Source organism: Esox lucius, chromosome 11 (assembly GCF_011004845.1).
Source record: "Esox lucius isolate fEsoLuc1 chromosome 11, fEsoLuc1.pri, whole genome shotgun sequence".
Lineage (NCBI taxonomy): Eukaryota > Metazoa > Chordata > Actinopteri > Esociformes > Esocidae > Esox > Esox lucius.
In genome coordinates this window covers 40,676,596-40,697,557 of record NC_047579.1, presented here as the reverse complement: position 1 = coordinate 40,697,557, position 20,962 = coordinate 40,676,596, and the positions used below count along the sequence as shown (strand labels likewise).

The following is a 20,962-nucleotide window of genomic DNA, read 5'->3' as shown; positions in this document are numbered from 1 at the left end:
GTGTTATTTTGAAAGTAGGTTTTAAACATATAGGGGTTCTGGAGCCTTAACATAGCCAGGACTAAAGAGGTTGTTATCTGGAGTCTGTATGCAACTAATCCATAAAATGTGACTCACAAATATCCAACACTACCCTCACAAAAATATGGCGCAACTCACAAATATGTAAGGCCACCCACAAATTTAATGCAACTCACAAATATGTAGTGGCCCTCACAAAAATATGGCGCAACTCACAAATATGTAAGGCCACTCAGAAATGTAATGCAACTCACAAACCTGTAAAAAGCAGATGACAAATACTGCAACATTCAAAAAAATATTCCCAAACATTAAAAATGGTCTTACATTTATTTGCTAATCATCCTTTGTTTTTGTTAATGATTCATTATTTGTTTTTGGATTTTAACGTGTTTGTGAAACGCCTATATTTCTTGACAGTGATTTTTAATTGACAGTTGCGTTATGTATTTGTGACTTCCTGTATATATTTGTGATTCACTACTTATAACATTTTGATAGAAATCTACTAGGGAAATCTCCATAGTAAACTTCCAACTTCAGCATGCCTCTCAGCTAAACGGCCACTGGCCCCAAGCATCTGAAGTGTCGTCTATTATCATCAGAAATACCTCAGGGCCAATAGCTGCTTCAAAGCCAGTGTAAGATATACGCCTGTAAATGCCAAGGTATTGAACAGACACAGCACTACAAGGATCCTCCTTCCTGTTCATCTTTCTTCAGTATATGGAGCTATTCCTTTGTTCCCATAGTGGATGCATCAAGCTATGTAGGAAAATCAGATCTATCACCCCCAACAGCTTCTAACATTGACGCTGATTGTTTTGCCTCCAGAAGTCACCCGTCGATAGCTTCCTTGAAACAGTTGACATTGTGCCACACAAAGGGCTGTCGATTGGCTGTGTGTGTAAATGTAACCCAACGCATCGATAAACGTCCAATAGCAGCACCGTCTCAGACTCAGAGGAAAACTCGTCTTGCTTCTTAATTGGGTTTCAATCCCCTTAAGACTCTGCACATGAGCTGAGTCAAACTATGGGTGACTCCAGATAAATGATGTGTGTGTGGCTGTGTGTATGTGCTTGTTTCTGTGCATGCGTGTTTTGCGTGTGTGTTTATAAGAGAAAGAGAGAGAGAGAGAACAAGCAGATGTGAAGATACAGATACAGAGAGAAAAAAGAACAGAGGGAGAGAGAAGAAAGAATAGAAGAGAGGTAGAGAGGGAGAAGTGATGGGAAAAAAGAGGGAGAGAGAGGAGAGAATATGGGAGAGACAGAAAAGTTAGAGACAGAGAGAGTGAAGAGAGGAGAGAAGAGAGAGGGAGAGAAAGGAGACAAGAGAGGGGGAGAGAGAAAAGTGGTAGAGTGAGGGAAAGAGAAGAGAGAAAAAAGAGAAAAGTGGTAGAAAGGGGGAGAGAGAAAAGAGAGAGGAGAAAAGAAAAAGGGAGAGTGAAGAAATAGAGAAGAAAGAGAGAAGTGAGGGAGGGAGTCATAAAGGATTCTAAACTTGACAATGCTGGTCTCGTCTACACTAGACTGAAGTGTTTCTCTGTTGCATCTCTGGCGTCTGCTCCTCTCATCTGCCAACTTAACTTTCATTTGATGTGCATTTGAAGCTCAGACCCAATGGGATAAGGTTTTCTCCTTTTTAAAATTCCTTTTAAGGGATTTGTAGAAAGAAAATAAGATTTGCCGTATCTCCAAGAGAAACAGCAGCATAATTCTGTCAGTTATTAAACTGTGAGAGTGTATGTGTCCGAAATCTCAATGACAGACATAGCGCTAATGCAAACATAAACACACGCTGGCCTGATAATAACAGATAATGATAAAGATGCTAAGTGGGTTATGCTAGCAGTAATAAAATATTATTCTGTATGCGATTTACCTGGGAGTTGGATTTGCGGGGACTGCAGTCCTGTGAGACAAGTTTTGGGGAGCAGGGGGGGGTTCCCCCGGATGACACAGAGCCCCTGGCGCTATCAGTGAACCAGGAGAAAGGCACGAATGAGCCAGAGGACCTAGATGGGCTCTCAGATGGCTCCCTGTGCAGAGAGATGGGTTGTTCAATATGCTCACTGAGCCAAAATGGTGCCTCTCGTATGCTGACTTGGTGTCAAATAGCCAAAATGGTCCTTCCTGCACAGAATCTGAGAGTGACAGGGGCCAGAATGGCCGCCCCTGGACTCACCTGCTTCCCATAGACAGTCTGTTTGACTCCTTCCTGACTCTCACGTAGGAGCGTCGCAGTGTGACCCTTCAGACGGGAGAAAAAACAACTGTGCGTTAAATTTGTCAGAGAGCACCAGTTCTACAACTGAGCGACACACATTATGTGCCATGTCACAAAAGTGTCATTGTTCAGAATGCCACATGTTATTCCGCGCACTTGACAAATACAATACTTTGACTTTGATTACATTGCAGACAATTTAAATGTGTGGATGATGATGATGAGCACCCACCCCAGGTCCAGGAACCTTCTCTTGGTCTTCTTGTCGAAGATGAGGCCGGGGTTGCCAGACTCAGCCGGACTGGTGTCTCTGCTGCCATCTGAAACCAACACTGGAAAAAAAGGAATATGTTCATTGGGGTGTAACTGAGTAAACAAGCAAATGCATATAGGGATACAATACCCCCAGCATCATGTTGGGTGTGGCTTTAATGGTATATGGTATAGTGTTACATTAAAATTAGGGTGACGTCCTGGTTTTCCTGAGACAGTCCCGTATTCCAGTTCGTTTTCAGTAGACCCGACTTATTTAGAAAAAATCATGTTTTGTCCCATATTTCCACTTGGTCCTGTTTTTTGATTGGTCCGACCTACTGCCCATTCGAATGTATCATGATTTCCCACCACTGTCAGTCTTACAGTATCCTTATTTTTAAAGCTGCCAAGCCTAAGCACCTGAGCTCGCCAAATCTCACCTCGTTGTAACAACCATCCGTGAAGGCAATGTTATTTGTTCGAGGAAATTCTGCATTGAAATGCACTGCTTTCTATGACAAACTCATTAAAGACAAGCAGACTTTGAGAAAGATTGGCTCATGCAAAAAGTACAACAGGCCACCGGACTCTACACCCCCCAAAATAATTGGCAAAAGTGAGTAGGTATAACTGTTACGTTATTACAGTTGTTGTTGTTGTGTTCACCAGAAATGTAGGCTGTGTTTATTTTTTAGAGCATAATGTGTTCATGTTATCTGGGGGGCAAACACTTTTCTGTTGTTGTTTCAAACCAACGAATTAATTTGTCACGTGTTGTTGTATGTTGTTATAATACAGCTTTTACAGTTGAAAGTGTTCATCTTTGCCAGAGAGAGGCATAATGTGCTGTTCTGAGTGAAATACTCTTTTGTTGCATCAATCCAATTCATTCAGTACAAACACAATTGCCAGTATTTGTATATTTGATAATACAATTTGATGTACAGTAAAATAGTAGGCCCTACTTTGTTGTGCATTGTGTGTAGGTGTGTGTGTGCGTGTGCGGGGGGAAACCTTGAATCTGGTCACCCTAATTAAAATGTTCAACCTAGAACCTACATAGTTCTTTGGCTGTCACCAGGAAATAATTGTAAGGTTTTTTTGGTGGCCTGGTGCAGTCCGGCGTTCTAAGCAGCTGCCTCCTGTGCAGATGTACTGCTGCAGCACTGGTTCGAACCAAGGCTCAGCTTCAATTTTCACCACTGCCTCTCTCCAAATACAGCATCAAATGCTTGAAAACAGCAGAGAATAATAACTACTACTTTTAGTTCCAGGAAAAACTTTTAGGGTTTCGGGTGAAACCATTTCTACCGACCTGTTCTATCTGGCACCGTAAATTGTCCACCTGGAACCAAAAAGGGGTTCTCCAGTGGGGAGTATAAAATAACCTTGTTCCATGGGGGTTGTGCATCTACACATTCATGGCTCAGCCAATAATTCCCTTTATGGCTGTTTATGTGTGCAAACTGCATCGGCGGTCTGTAAAATCTTCCCTCAGAAGAGCAGCACAGGGCTTTTAAATGCTCAGGGAGGGGATTGGGTCTGCCCGGGCGGCTGCCTCTCTTACCCTCGCTTTCCGGGCGTCGTTCCCGGCGCATGTATACAGGCGAGCAGTCCGAACTTGGACAGGACTTGGAGGGCGAACTGGCGGGCGTGGTCACTAGGGCCTCCTGAGACGTGGCATTGGTCAGCAGGCGGTACCGTCCCCGAGGGGCTGGAGACCCAGTGCCGCCTTCCTCCGGCGAGCGGCGTAAGGAGGAGGTGTCGAAGGAGAAGGCGGGGCTCCGTAAGGTGGAACAAGGCGAGGACAGGGAGAGGAGCGAGTCAGGCGATGGCGAGGAGCCTCCTCGCACGGCTGAGTGGAGAGGGGAGCGGGCAGAGTGGAGAGGGCTGTCCTGACACTATGACAAATACACACACACACACACACACACACACAATGGAACAGATTTATTGAGTTACAATTTGGGGTACATTTTATACCACCTCCTGTATAGCAAGTAATAATTGGACAAAAAAGCTTTAATGGGACAATGTTCATAAGTGAAGTATAGCATTTTTCAATCTTTCATGAAACCTCCTCAGTTGGCTGTAGTGTAATTATAACTGACTCAAACACCCCCTTGGTGCTGAGGTGTAGAAGAGCGTCACAATTTCTGGGAATGCAAACCGAACCGGTAACATATGTGATCTGCAGTTTTTCTAAACTGAACTGTTTCACAACATGGAAACAGCCCAACTAGTACAAGACGTTGAATAGACATCTTTATTGGTGAAAATACACTGACAAGCAAAAACATTATGACCAGTCACAGTGAAGCGAATAATGTTGATCATCTACTAACAAGGGCACATGTCAAGGTCTGGGTAGATAAGATGGTAAGCGAACAAACAGTTCTTGTTGTCAAAGTGTTGGTTGCAGGAGAAATGGGCAGGAGTAAAGACCTTAGTGACTTTGTGGGCCACATTGATATGACCAGATGACTGGGTCAGAGCATCTGTGAAACGACAAGGCTTGTGGGGTGCTGATTGATTGGCTCCCACACCTGCCACTCACCTTTCTCTCCAGACTGTCATCTCCCTCTGTGGAACTGACGCTGTCTCTGAAGCGAGACCGAGAGGGGCGGTGCCTCCTGGACTTGACAGAGAGCTGGGCACGCCCCTTCTGAATGCTGTTGTCCAGGAGCTCTGTCTCAGGGATGGCCTCGTTCAAGTCTGAGGAAAGATTACACATAAAACGATTCTATTCTCATTCTATAGCCAACTACTGTTCACAGATTTGAACAGTACTTACAGAACTTTAACAAGCCACTGAAATTCAACACTACTGTTGTTTGCTCCTTGCGGTTTAAGGCCGGGTGTCTCTGTAAAGCACTTTGTGACAACTGCTGTTGTAAAAAGCGCTTTATAAATAAATTTTGATTGATTGATTGATTGAAAACACAGACCTGAATAGTAAACAAGACAATATTATAATTTGTTGGACATATCAGATGAGATTAGGACAATCTTGTTCTCCCAGGATGTTGGTGTGTCCTACTAAAAAGCCAGGCGTCTGCTTTCACATCCCAGAGGAATGTTCTTTTTGCCATTGACCTATTGACTTCAATCGAAGACCCTTCAGCCTTTCCATAAATGATCTCCTCTCCCTCCATTCAGCCACCAGCCCACAAATAAATAACAAATAATCTATCCACAGTCATCACACTGGACATCCTCCTGAGACTATGACAGCACAGGCTTCTGGAGGATTAACATTGACCTGTGACCTGGTCATCACTCATTGATTTCTACTAAAATATGAGTTTGACTCTTCATTTTGGAGCTCGCCAATGGTATTTTTGGATTAAAGAAGAATTTACTCTGTATGAATAGCCAGCCATATGACTAATAACAGTCATACAAATGAATCTATGACTAAAATCAGGCTAGTCAAACACACTGAACTCTAAACAGTGTAGCATTCAAAGCGGGTCGTTTCAACAAGTCATACTGCATCATATGACACTGCTCGCTCAACCAAGTATTGTCTGGTATATGTGATCGGAGGAGAGCACGTTACCATGGCCAAATCAACACGACCAACCACAAAGGCACCCCAGACAGTGCTACGCCAATTCGCCCGGCCGGATTTGCAGGACCGCCAGGTACCATGGGTGTTTTTTCTTAAGCATAACCACTTTGTCTTCGGGAAGAGGCATGTCAGTAGTTGCAGGGAGACAACGGAGGACCCGGACTGCAGCGAGTCAACATGGCAAGTTGCTCTTGCTGCTGTGGTTATTTCAGAGCGGAGGCCAGTGATGATTCATTTGTCAGCCAGGCTGCAATAAAACCGCCAACAGGATTAATCTGATGCTTTTCTGTTAGCATGCTTATGCTCAAATCTCCTCTCAGCCGGCACAGCGACGCACATCTCCTCACAGCTCGGCCAAGACAGGGATAAAAAAATAAATAAACGTATACAATTCAAGCGTGGAGATTTTTTCCATCGGCTGTGTCTTCTCTGATGCTCACTGCGGCCATTTAGTCTTTAGAGCACGTACATCATTTTGGGTCCTGAACAAGTTAGGCCTAAATAGCTAAGCAAGAAACCCAATTCGGAGTCATTGCAGTTATGTTGTACTGGTAATACAGGGGTGTGGTTAGACCTGGTGTCTCCCAAGCCAGGTCAGCAGTAGACAGTTATGTTGTCCTGGTAATACAGGGGTGTGGTTAGCCCTGCTGTCCCACTTGGCAGGCCAGCAGTATGGTGTGAAATCATATTTACTATTTTTTCATTTTTCTATAGAGGTTATGATTAAGTGTATTTGAATGCTATAAGATCGGAGAGCTGGTTGGTTTAGTCTGATTTCTGGACATAGCCGCCGATCCTATGGTGTTATTGGCTGCCTGTTCTTCCAGTTGGTTAGCGTTGTTATTTTTACATTTAGTTCCATCCTATACTTGTATAGGTGCCCCAGTAATTTTTTTGTGTTTAGTTTGTTGTATGTTTTTGCTGTACATTGAGAGAATTTGTTCAGATACAGTACTGTTCAAATGTGTGAAGCACCTGAACTTTGAACTGAAGCCATTTATTTGGGTAATAGGTGTTTATTATATACACTACCATTCAAATTTTGGGATCACTTAGAAATGTCCTCTTTTTCCATTAAAATAACATCAAATTGATAAGAAGTACAGTGTAGATATTGTTAATGTTGTAAATGACTTTTGTAGCTGGAAACAGATGTTTTTTAATGGAATATTTAGATTGGAGTACAGAGGCCCATTATCAGCAACCATCAGTCCTTTTTTCCAGTGGCACATTATGATTTCTAATCCAGGTTAAAAAAAATGTAAAGGCTATGTGATCATTAGAAAACCCTTTTGCAGTTATGTTAGCACAGCTTAAAACTGTTGGGAAATTCAACATTGTTGTTGTTTGTTCCTTGGGGTTTCAGGCTGGGTGTTTTTAAAAGCACATTGTGACAACTGCTGTTGTAAAAAAGGCTTTATAAATACATTTGATTGATTGATTGTGCAGATTAAAGAAACAATAAATCTGGCCTTTAGACTAGTTCAATACTACAGCAGCAGTAATTGTGAGTGTGATTACAAGCTCAAAATGTCCAGACTTTTTTTTCTCTTCTGAAACTCGTTGGCCTATTATTGTTCTGAGAAATGAAGGCTGTCAGAACTTGCCAAGAAATGTAAGATCTCGTATAAAATTGTGTGCTGCTCGTTTCAAAGATCAGCCCAAACTAGCTCTAACCACAATAGAAAGAGGAGTGTGAGGCCTCGATGGACATCTGAACAAGTACATTGTGTCTGGACTGAGAAACAGACACATCACAGGTCCTCAACTGGCAGCCTCATTAAATAATACCCACAAAACACCAGTCTCAACGTCAACAGTGAAGAGGCGACTCTGGGATGCTGGCCTCCTAGCACAGGCAAAACTACTGGGATGGCAAGGGGTGGCAGGTGCCACCCTAAAAGAAATCTTGCCACTCCACTCGCCACCCCAGTTGTCAGGAGTGTCTGCTATAGTATATTCATATTTAATTGTATTGAATGGTATTTTTTTCTACTTTAGTTGTTAATCTCTATGGTAACCCATTCCAATATCTTTGATGATCCCTGTAAAATTGTTGAGTGAAAACAATGGGCGTCAGTCCACAATACTCTTAGTAAGCAACGGAGCAGTTAGGATTGCACTAAACTAACCTAGCAGTAATAAAATATGATATTTCTGCCCATGTTTACCAAATATACGATTATAAACCTGCATTAGCAGCAGCCCTTTTTATAGTTAAGATCATCTACTAGCTAATGTAAGGCAATCTTCAATATAGCTAGCTAGCAAAGGGGCAATGTTGATATGTTGATATCCATAGCAATGCTTGCTATGGATAATTCAATTGTTAATTTCATCTGTGGAGAAAGTTAAGGTTTATCTACAGTGATTCTAAATTCTCTGGACTTCTCTATAACATCAACAAAATGGGATGTGTTGTCATATGTGATAAACAGTTTTAATTTAAATGTTGTTAGTGTATTGAATTGCTACTCTATATACACAGTAAATTCAGTGTTTGTGTATTTCAAGCAATATAAGGCATTTAGTTTCAGAATGCATTGATTTATGCTCCTGCACTTGGCAGAATAATATAAACAAAGTAAAATACTGTATATTTTCCCTGAATGCTTAAGTTACATACACAATACTTAACATTCATAACACTCATAGAGATTTTGCAAACTGGAAAGACTCTTACCAAACTTTGAACACATAAACATCAAAGTGTAGAACGTATAGTGACCAGACGTCCCGTTTTTCAGTCCGTTTTTAGTTCTCTTGGTCCTTTTTTTATTGGTCCAACCTACTGCCCATTCGAATTTGACAGGTTGTCATGATTTGCCACCACCGTCAGTCTGTAAGTTCCTTATTTTTTTTACAGACTATGATCCAATCACATTTTAGTACTCACGAGCTGCCAAGCCCAAGCACCTGTGCGTGCGAAATCCCACCTTGCTGTAACAACAATCAATGAAGGCAATGTTATTTGGGCGAGTAAATGTTTTTCTATTTTGCATTAAAGTGCACAGCTTTCTATGACAAATTTAAGACAAGCGGTCTCTGAGAAAGATTGGCTCATGCGAAAAGTACAACAGGCCACTGAACTCCAAACCCCCGAATCAAATTGGCAAAAGTGAGTAGGCATTATTCTGTTACGTTATTACTGTTGTTGTTGTTGTTGTACACTTGAAACGTAGGCTGTGTTAATTTTTCAGAGCATAATGTGTTCATGTTATCTGGAGTGCAAACTCTTTTGTTGTTGTTTCAATCAAATTAATTAATTAGTCACATATGCAATATTTTGTTATAGTATAGTTTTTACAGTTGAAACTGTTCATCTTTGCCAGAGAGACACGTAATGTGTTGTTCTGAGTAAAACGCTCTTTTGTTGCTTCAATCCAGTTAATTCAGTACAAACTCTATAGACTGTATTTGTGTATTTGATAATACAATTTGATGTACAGTAAAATAGTAGGCCCTACTTTGTGTGTAGGTGGTGGATGTGTGTGCGGGGGATCCCTGACTGTCCTGTATTTTACCCTATTGAATCTAGTCACCCAAAACGTATTATATTTTTTAGCAAGACATTACATTGTCCGTTTTCAGTACCGGGTTTTGTATAGATAAAGTGGACATAACTAACAATCGATTGATATGACACCTAGGGCTGTCCCGATTATGACATTTTAGTTGACGCTTCATTGTCGTACATATCATTGCGATTAACAATTTAATTGTTTATATTTTAGGCGTTAATGGTTTGCCACTGTTAATGTGTGAGAGAAATAATATTGTTAGCCTAAAATTAGACGTGATGGATCCGGAGATGCTTCTTCAGATTTGTGGGGTTTGCGCTTTTGTGCGCCACCGTTCTGGTGCAAATTCAACAATTCGCCTCATTGAACTTATTGGGCTCACCTCTTTTATTTAGCTGAAAACCAAAATGCGCCCAGGGCGGTGCAGTTGTGAAAGGCTTTGGTGGTAGTTCGGCAAACTAGCCCTAAATCAATGTTGTTAATGACTGCTCTTCACAAAACACAAAGCAGTGATAATTACATTTTCCGGCGAATCGTGACATTTCACCTCTGGCTTCTCTGCAAATATTATAGCCTGGTTATTTGAAATAGCCTTCTTCACATAGCAAAACCTGTTTCAACGCTCTGTAAATAAAAAAATTCTATCCAAGCATTTTAATGCGCATTTTCTAATTTGTAAATATGGATGGAAATGTTGACTTAAAAAGTATTTTACACACACTTGAGTGTATTTTTCTTTTGTCAATCAGAGTTGATGCCACAAATATATTAAATAATAATGTTGTAAAATTACGTAATGGTGCATTGGTGCAAAACAATTATAAACTAGGTTTAAACATACTGAAACTAAGAAGCAAATACGTTTCTGTTAATGATTTGCACTTATAACTTCCCGCAGAGCTGTTAAACGATCTTCTGCTCCCATGCACTAGACATCCTGACTGATGGACACAGATATATTCTACATGGTATTTGTTGAGATGTTCCTAAAAATCCGTAAAAATCCCTTACTCAGATTTTGGAATCAAAATATTGTCCAAAAAGATCATTAATAATTGTCTTCTTGCTCAAATAACGATCAGGCAATTATATATACAAATTGCAACAGCCTAAATGCCACCCTTGAATTTCAACTTGCCACCCTTCTGCCACCCCATGCAAAACTTTCTAGAAACGCCACTGCCTCCTAGGCAGAGTTGGAAAGAAAAAGCCATATCTCAGACTGACCAATAAAAAGAAAAGTTCAGGAGGGGCAAAATAACACAGACACTGGACAGGGGAAGAACTATGCTTAGAAGGCCAGCATCCCAGAGTCAAACCCACAAATGTTGCCTTACCCAGTTTTATTGCCTTCATTGGAAGAAAAAGGCCACACAAATGTCAGGTGCCTAAGACTTGAGAAGAGTTTTGTATATTGTAAACATGTATTTGACAATGTGATGGATGTCAATAAAAGTGTATTTTAGTCCCACAACTTACATGCTGTAAAACTCAAAGATATGGAAAATGATGTCACAAATGCCTTCTGCTATCCATGAACATCTGATAGTAACTGGTCAGACCATTTGCACCCTGCCACATAAGTGTTTTGGAGATAATTACCAAGAGATTACCAAGAGATAATGTAAAAAGACAAATCTGAAAGTCTACTCATTTTCCTCGGCATGCATTATCTATTCCCAGTCTGCCCAGGCTGCTTACTCCAATCTAATGGGTCTTTAATCATGTTGATACATCCAGCCAGCCAAGGATCTAGGAGCTCTGTGGGACTCAAAGAAAATTGATATTTCTGTCTTATCTGCATAGAAACAAATGTGAAAGTCTTCTGCGTGAACACAAAAACATTGTTACTAGAATGAACAGCATTTCACGTGTTGTTTTATAACGGTTCTTCGATATTCTGAGTTAGAATGTGAGGGCAACCATTTTCAAATGTATCTAGATATTCAGGTACCCTACCTTTAGCTGCCCTTCCCCGACCTCTGATTTATCAACAGTGCTGTGAAGTATCACCTGAATTTCTAACCAATCAGGTGTGTGTTTAGAAAAACTATCATTTACTCCATTGTTGATGGGCTGACCATGTTATTTCTATACAGACCAGCAGTGCATTGTGTAGTGTTCTTTTTAATTCAGTGTCAGTGGCAAGGACCTTCAATGGCACGACACGTATTGAGAAGCCAGAGTTAAAGGTGTAGCGGAGCGGATGACACATTAAATTACCAGAGACATCCATTCTCCTCCATCACTGTTTCTAGCCAATCTACGTGATCCCAATACACAACGACCCCTAGACTCTGGCTGCACTGCCCTGCGGTAGGGCTGTTTTGCCCGTCTCTGTCCTAGCTCACGACAAACTGTCTTTGGCGTAACAGGCTGAGTTTGAGAGTGATGATACATGATGTTACCAGTAGTCGCCAGGGATACATTCAGATCCCTTGTTATTTATCCCGTCAGGTTGTGAGGTCCAGTCCCAAATGGAACCCTGACCAGTGCATTACTTCTAATCAAGAGCCCTACTGGCCCAAGTCCATAGTAGTCCACTACGTAGGGAACAGTGTGGCACTTGGCCTTCTTAGGTGTTTGTGCTCCTTTGTGGCCCAGCAGTGGTCAGACGGGGACAGTGAGACATTTAACATATAGATTTGTCATGGGCCTAGTGACAGAGAAGGATGAAACCCCACCTGTCCTTCTCGCCAACTCCCTCCGTCCCATTATGGGCCACGTATTGAGAGACAAAGAGGTGAAGCAGTGGGGCTTTGGATGTTATTTGAGGTCATTGTCCTGCCCAAGCGCTCGGCCCTGTGCTCCAGCCTGCAGGGCTACTGCTCTTTGTGATCATATCTGGCAAACAGCATACATAGAGGCTTTCCTTGAACTTCTTCTATAGCCTGTTTTTCTATTTTGTTTGTTTCTTACACCTCTAAAATATTTTTCTTCTTTTTTGGGGGGCTTGTGTTATCGAAATATTGAAAGCAGTATTATAGCTGCAATGCAGTCATTTTAATCATTTCATTTTTAGATAATTACTTTGTGTAATTAATCATTAATTATTATGTAACTTCAAAATTGTTAGGGAATTTAAATTTTCCATCTGAGTGTCGGCTAAATTACTAAAATGTAATATGTAAATTGTGTGGGCTTTAGGAAACACATTTTACATACACAGACCTGATTGGCTGATAGTCTGGAGCCCAAACCATACAAGATTGAAAAGCTATATCTATTGAAGTAAATCGAGACTTGTATGCAGAAGACCAAAGGTGTCATCACAGCCAAACATGCTGAAATAAAAAATGTTCCACAAAGTTCATAAGCAAATTGTTATTGTTACCTTAAGATTTATATACATATAAACACTTTACGGCTGCATGGACTGGGTGGATGTGAGACACTCAACCTACGGGGTTTAATGGCGTCATGGTGGGTTGTTTGCATTACGTCATGTCCCCTATGCTACGCTAGCAGTGGCGGATCAATACGCCGTTGTGTTTGCGGTTCAGCCGAGTTTCCGCGTGCGCTGGAGTGGGGTCTGGCTCAGTATGAGGATGCACACAGCCAGTAATGATAGCTGACAGGCCGGCCTGCCGCAGAGGGAGCCTGTTCCGCACGGCTCCGCCCACGCTCGTCTCCACCGAGCCAGCCAAGGGACACGGAGCACAGCGACCCTCAAAAAACCACAGACAACCACCTCAGCAGACGGGAGGCAGGCTATTTCACCGGGGAGCTTCTCTCATATTTCCCCCACATTGGCTCCTGCTTGCGGTGTCGACAATATCATGCCGGACAGCCGCACGGCGGGGGGAGGGTTAGGGTGAGCCGAGTACACCAGAATCACCACCTCCATTCTGTTTCATTCTGTTACCCCCGGCTTGGCACATTATTCCCCGAGCTCCCATTAGACCTAGTCCCTGTGCTAAGAGGCACCATTACATATTGACCAAACCAAGCCGCTCCACGCCCAACCCCCCAACCCCCCAACCCCCCCCCCCCCCAAAGCGGTGTGGTGTGTGATTTAGGGGAACACCAGGGCGGTGGCTGAGGACATTAGACAGTGTGAGTTAATCAGGTTGTAGGAGTGTGTTACCGAATGTTACGCCCAGGATCTCTTGGGTAGTTTAATTTCCCCTAAGTTATTTTACGTTAATTACTTCTTATTTTGTTTTTCATTCAGATGCCCAAAGAAGACACATACACACACGCAAAAACTCCCTCACACACAAACACTCAGAGAAAACCTTCCATCCGAGGCTAGCGAGTGACAGGTATGGAGACGCACGTGTCAGTGCGAGCCAAGTGAACCCATAATGCCTCAGTAGTTTGTTCTTCAGAGCGGTCGAACACATTCGGTGCATCTGAGCCAATGGCGCAGCTCCATGGGTTGAGAGGGGGAGGTCACGCTGGGGAACTGGACCTGACATCACCCAGACCCAAATGGCTGAGTCCACACAAAGGATGTTCCACATTAGAGCTGGGGTGTCTTATTCAGGGAGAGAGGTGACCTGGGAGCTGGTCCTCCGAGGGTGAACACAGAGTATTAATAGGCCCTGACTGAAGTGTCTTGGTCACTGTGGCTCACGGTTTATTCTGTGATGCAGGAGTCTGAGTCATTGCCCATGAAGAAATTGATTTTCTTAAAATAGAACATGAAGTGCTTGTTGATGGCGTGTGTGTGTCTAGCCTGACTAAACCGTCCTTTCAGCTGAGAAGTGCAGTCATGAGAAGTCACATGAGATTCCTCACTCCAAACCACATCAGACCCCCGGATCTCCCCTCAGAAGGTATTCCACAAAACATGTCAGCTTCCTTCGGCCCATTTTATCACAGGGTTTATGACCAAAATACAGCTGACACACATCACATCACACACCACATCAAACATCACATCACACGCCACATCACACATCACACACCATATCAAACATCACATTACACGCCACATCAAACACCACATGCCACATCAAACATCACATACCACATCAAACATCACATTACACAGCACATCACACAGCACATCAAACATCACACGCCATATCAAACACCACATAACACGCTACATCAAAGCCACATCAAATGTCAAATCACACACTGCATCACAAGCCACATCAAACATCACATCACACACCACATAAAACATCACATCACACACCACATAAAACATCCCATCAAACACCACATCACACGCCACATCAAACACCACATCACACGCCACATCAAACACCACATCACACGCCACATCACACCCCACATCAAAAATCACATCACACACCACATCAAACACCACACACATTACGACAGTTAAAACACACAACTATACACATCCACACTTTGTCAAACATACACCACCCACACTTACACACATTCACATATACACATTCTGTCATTTAAACACCATACATTCTATGTAAACCAAAGACACATACACATAGAACCTTTATGTCATTCAAACACCACACCCTTTATGAGAAACATACGTCATTTAAAATGCAATCAAATAGCAAGACATAAACAGTCCACCTTTCATTCAGGGAACACATAAAACACTTAGGCAAGACAGACACACATTCTCTGAGAGAAATACAAAGACCCACCAAAAACACTGTCTGTGTCGTCCAGCTGTGGGGCAGACATGGTGCAATTGGGCCCTGCGAAGAGAGGAGACAGGGAGAGAGGAACAGAAAGAAACAGAGAGAGAGAGAAACAGAGAGAGAAGGGATACATAATCTTAGATGAGGTCCTGTAGTATCGAAAAAGACAGATTCACACCGAGACCATAAACAAAGAGACACAGAGGCCGTGAACGAGTAGCGACATTCATGTGTATTGACAAGCTCAGCGAGCCCCTTGTCCAGCCTGCAGCCCTTCATCTAACCATGTAACCGGACTCACCGCCTCGTTCGCCCACCGCTTTGCTCCACGGCTCCTTCTCTTTGGGACATCCCTCAAAGTCACATGAGGAATTCTGTTATCAGCCAGCCTTCCACAACCCCCCCCCCCCACACACACACACACACACACACACCTCCCCCGAAACCATCGGCACTCACATATTCATGCTCTAATGGCCACATCCGCCCAGGAGCGTAGTCATCTGGGTGATTGATCTGGAACACTCAGCTGATCATCCCACCACTGACCCACTTCCCTGCTAGCCAGTGAATATATCATACAGCTGAAGATAATGCAGGGGTGAGGGGTCAGGTTCAACAATACAAGGTTATGACTAGAGGGATTCTAATATCCCATAACTATTTGGCCGCTGTTTACCAAGGGACTGACGTCCACACATGATATACCACAATTCACACACACACCTAGGATATACCACACTTTACACACACACCCAGGATATTCCACACTTTACACACACACCCAGGACATACAACACTTTACACACACACCCAGGATATACCACACTTTACACACCCAGGATATACCACACTTTACACACACACCAAGGATATACCACACTTTACACACCCAGGATATACCACATGTTACACACACCTCCAGGATATACCACACTGTACACACACCCAGGATACCACCCTTTACAGACACATGGTCGATTCAAGTAACCGTGCCTGCTTTGAAATATATAATACAGCCAACCCCAAAAACAGAATTGAGTGAAAATAAGGTTGGTTTAAAATTGTTATGAGTAAAGAGCCTCCAAAGTTGAATCATCTCCTCTCATGCCCACTGGTCCCTTATCTGTGAACTTCAATCGACACACTGGGACGTATCCCCTAGGCCTAGAGATCTTATCATATCTGTATCCAGGCAACTGTAATGTATGGTGGCTCTCTGTTTGAAGAACCTACTAGTGACAATAGCTACATCAAGTGTGCCAGGCATTAAAAAGTAGTTCACTGCTGTCTGTGAGAACACTGGCCTTTTTTTGGTATGTGTTAACTAATATCTGGCCATTGGTTTTGTCCTCGACTTTCACATTGACATGGCCTAGAGAGGTCCAGTGGTCAAACCCGCTGCTGTCTTCTAGGCCTAAGTGTTAATGCAACGTGGGTTTGAATTCAGCCCGTGGCTCTTTCAACAGAAATAAAACTTTCACCAGAATTCACCTCAAGGGAAATCCAACTCAAGACACTTTGTTTTATGAATAACAAAGGCTGCACAATTTCATATGAAATGATTATCCAAAAGTGCAGGGTCATCAAGAATGGAAGATCCTAACTCTTCAGAGTGTCAGTTACTTTCCCGTTGGATGGACTGCACACAGCCGTTAAGGCAGAGACACTTGCTTCCTCCAATGTAGTAGTAGAGCCTTGGACAGGACACCATTTCATAGCCACGCAACACAGCCAGTCATTCTGAAGTGACGATCATCAGACCAGAATGAGATGGGGAAAGGAGGCCATTTAATAGCAATGACGGGACTCAGCCTTAATCTCCGGCGGGTTTCGGAGATGGAGGAGTCACTCTCTGCATGCTGACAGCACCAGCTCCTGGGCCCAGGGAGGGAACGGGAGGTGAGCCGGCACAAGGCCCCAGAGAGGGGGCCCATCTGCTGTCTTCTGCCCATGACCCAGTAGCCTGGCACGGCAGAACTGCCCTCCATATGGACCAGGCCTGGAGGTGCCTCGGCATTGGTACCTCTCAGGAGGGTGTGTGTGTGTGTGTGTGTGTGTGTGTGTGTGTGTGTGTGTGTGTGTGTGTGAGTGTGTGTGTGTATGTGTGTGTGCCTTTGCATAGGCGCTTCCATGCATATACAGATTGTGCTTTTGCACATGCCACTACAGATATGTGTATATTAATGTCTCCCTTGTTTGGTAGGTTAATGTCAGACGGCAGTTAGATGTATCCGTGTGTGTGTGTGCGTGTGTGTGTGTGCCAGTAAAAGCCAACAAAATGCAGAATGAAAACACCAGCATCAATATGGGGGTGGGGGGGAAGGGGAATGTACTGTATACAGAATGGGATAAATATATCAAGGTGTGTCTATTGAGGAACACCTCTAAGACATACCTAGTATTGTACAAACGCAACGTGACACTGGAGCAAAGGAGTGATGGTTCCTAATAATGGGCCTCTGTACACCTATGTAGGTATTCCATTGAAAATCAGCCATTTCAAACTACAATTGTCATTTACAACATTAACAATACCTACAATGTATTTTTTTCATTTTCAATAAATTGGCACAAATTTCTAACGACTTGTTTTTGCTTTGTCATTGTGGCGTATTGCATGCAGATTGATAAATACATATAATTCTACAAATCTGTAGATTTTGGACACTGTATAAAATGTAAAGAAAAACAGAATGCAATGATGTGCAAATAATTTAAACCATATATTCAATAGGAAATAGTACAAAGTCAACATATCCAATGTTTAAACTGAGAAATGTTATTGTTTCTTGGAAAACACACTCACTTTGAATTTGACGCCAGCAACACATTTAAAAGAAACTGGGACAGAGGCACCAAAAGACTGGAAATGTGTAATGCTAAAAAACTTAACCTGGCGAAATATCACACAACTAATTAGGTCAATTGGCAACAGGTCAGTAACATGATTGGGTATTAAAAGAGCATTCCAGAGAGGACGGGCCTGTCAGAAGTGAGGTTGGGGAAGGTTTCATCATTCTGTGAAAGACTGTGTGGTCAAATAGTGCCACAATTCAAGAATAATGAATTGCAATGTAAAATTGCAAAGAATTGCAAAAAACAAAATCGACGGTACACAATATCATTAAAAGATTCAGAGTCTGGAGTAATCTCTATACGCTAGGGACAAGAGCGAAAACCAGTATTGGGTGGCCGTGATCTTTGGGCCCTCAGGCGGCACTGCATTAAAACCAGACATGATTCTGTAGTGGAAATCACTGCTCAGGAACATTTCAGAAAACCAGGGCCGGCCCTAGGCATAAGCAACATAGGCGGTCACTTAGGGCCCCAGACGGCTGGGAGGGCCCAGATTGCTAGTGAGCCCCAAACCACTAGAGGAGAGGGGGGCCCCAAATCAAATTTTGCTAAAGGCAAGATCTGTTGCCTTCATGAGGAAGGTGAGGGATCAGCCCAGAACTACACGGCAGGACCTGGTCAATGACCTGAAGAGAGCTGGGACCACAGTCTCAAAGAAAACCATTAGTAACACACTACGCCGTCGTGAATTAAAATCCTGCGAATTCATTACTTAAAAATCAATGTGATTTTCTGGATTTTTGTTATAGATTCCGTCACTCACAGTTGAAGAGTACCTATGATAAAAATTACAGACCTCTACATGCTTTGCATGTGGGAAAACCTGCAAAATTGGCAGTGTATCAAATACTTGTTCTCCCCACTGTACCCTCAGATATGAGGTGTAGACATGAAACATGTTGTCACATAATACATAAATACCCTCACATGTATGAGGTGTAGTCAGGAAACAGGTTGTCACATAGATACGACATAAACACCCTCACATACATGATGTGTGGTCAGGAAACAGGTTGTCACATAATACATAAATACCCTCACACACTCAGGACACAGGACACGTGTTCACACTCTGGTTCCAAGACCAAGCGCGTCAAGCATGAGTTACAGGGACATAAAACTAGAGAGCGGAGAGGATGAGCATGGAGGCAGTATACTGTGTCAACCTGCTGGGACGAGGATGAGAATGGAGGCAGATTACAGTGTCAACCTGCAGGGACTAGGATGAGTATGGAGGCAGCATGCTGTGTCAACCTGCAGGGACGAGGATGAGACACACACATACTGTAGATAGACACATACAGACAGACAGACAGAAACACACAGACACAGGCAGACAGACCGACACAGGCAGACAGACACAAATACTAAACAATGACAATAAAAACTAACAAGACAGACACGTAGAACATAGAGATGATCAATAATACGACAGAAACAGACACCAACACACACTGTGCATACGCACACACACCCACGCACACACACACTCGCAAGCTCCCTCTAACCCAGTGTGATATAGAGATAACTAGAACAGGCAGCATCCCAGAGGTGTGATGTAGCCGTTCAACCAGTGCCATGATGGGGGTTGGGGGGTCAACGGGGGTCAGACATTGAAGGGATGATGGACGAATGGATGAAGGGAGGGGCTCACTGATCAGTTCCTATAGAAAGAGACAGCTCTAGGGGCTCAGAGTCAGGGCCAGGCAGTTGGAGGGACATGGCCTATAACATGAGCTCAGTCCCAGACAACATCATGTACCATTGGACAAACTCCACAATACCACTACCCAGCTACAGGTCCATATGACCCAGCTGTGTCCATATGTTTACAATGCTGTTTACCGATCGGTGGAATACTCTGTAAAAGGCAATACATTTAAACATGAATCGTAGTTCCAGATAATTCAACAGGGAAAGGAAATCAGACACGTTTCAGACTACAATGACAAAGGTCAATGAGGTCTTTGGGTTTCTAATTTTCCTCATTAGCAGCAGTGTTTCATGATGAGAGGCGTTTGACGCCATGCCTCATCAGTGTGAATGTGTTAGGAGTGATACCAACAGTCCACAGAGATGACAGACACAGCCTCACGAGGAAACGAGAGAGAGAAAGAGAGAGAGAGAGAGAGAGAGAGAGGAGGACGAGACATAAAGACGGGACGAAAGAAAACGCAATTTAGGAACAGGCAGAGGTAGGGGAGAGGTAATGAGAAAGATCTAGAAAGAAGAAGGGAATGGGAGAGGCAGGACAGAAAATAACACAGTAGAAGGAAGACATTAACAAACATGCAGAATGTTTGAAGTTCCTACACATTACAATGAAATACAACCTTAAACATTACAGGGAAATAACGCACTTTGGGAATATTGCCGCAACGTACTTCAGGAGGTTCGGTACATTATCAAAAAGGAAGACCGTGTATATAGTAGCTGAACCTAGACAGGACAACATGGGGCAGTGCAGCTGAATATCCAATAAGCTCATGAGTCAGTCAGGGTGGGGATTGCCTCAGTCAGAGTGAGACCTCTGGACCAGACAAACACACACTGATGCACTGATTGTTCCCAAAAGAGGCATTGTAAGGAGAGACAGGGGAGAGATGAAATAAGAAAGAGACACAGAGGCAAAAGGGGAGAGAGACAGAGAGATAGAGTGAGACAGAGAGAGGACGGAAGACAGATGGAGAGTGTACACGAAAGGAGAAAACAGAGAGACCGAGGGGAAGATTCAAAAAGAGGGACGAAGGAGAGGAAAAAGTCGAGAAAACCCCCACTGACACGACAACGGCGCGGTAAACAGCGGGCGGGGAGGGCAGCTCACCTTTAAAACGAAGTCCCTCCAGGTCGGCTCTCAGACTTCATGGCACACTGGCAACCATCCCCTGGTCTCCCACCCACCCCCCCCCCCG

At 43.2% G+C, this 20,962-nt stretch overlaps 1 protein-coding gene across 1 annotated transcript in view; it reads right to left on the bottom strand.

Moving 5' to 3' along the window:
• The window catches only part of samd14 (sterile alpha motif domain containing 14), a 32,530-nt gene extending 11,568 nt beyond the window's left edge, over positions 1 to 20,962 (bottom strand). The window contains exons 1-7 of the mRNA XM_010874723.4: positions 20,875 to 20,962; positions 15,195 to 15,248; positions 5,066 to 5,223; positions 4,076 to 4,409; positions 2,486 to 2,585; positions 2,212 to 2,277; positions 1,909 to 2,065 (exon numbers count right to left, since the gene is read on the bottom strand). Of these exons, the coding sequence (XP_010873025.1) occupies positions 1,909 to 2,065; positions 2,212 to 2,277; positions 2,486 to 2,585; positions 4,076 to 4,409; positions 5,066 to 5,223; positions 15,195 to 15,234 (855 nt within the window). The 5' untranslated portion in view covers positions 15,235 to 15,248; positions 20,875 to 20,962. The remainder of the gene's footprint in view (positions 1 to 1,908; positions 2,066 to 2,211; positions 2,278 to 2,485; positions 2,586 to 4,075; positions 4,410 to 5,065; positions 5,224 to 15,194; positions 15,249 to 20,874) is intronic.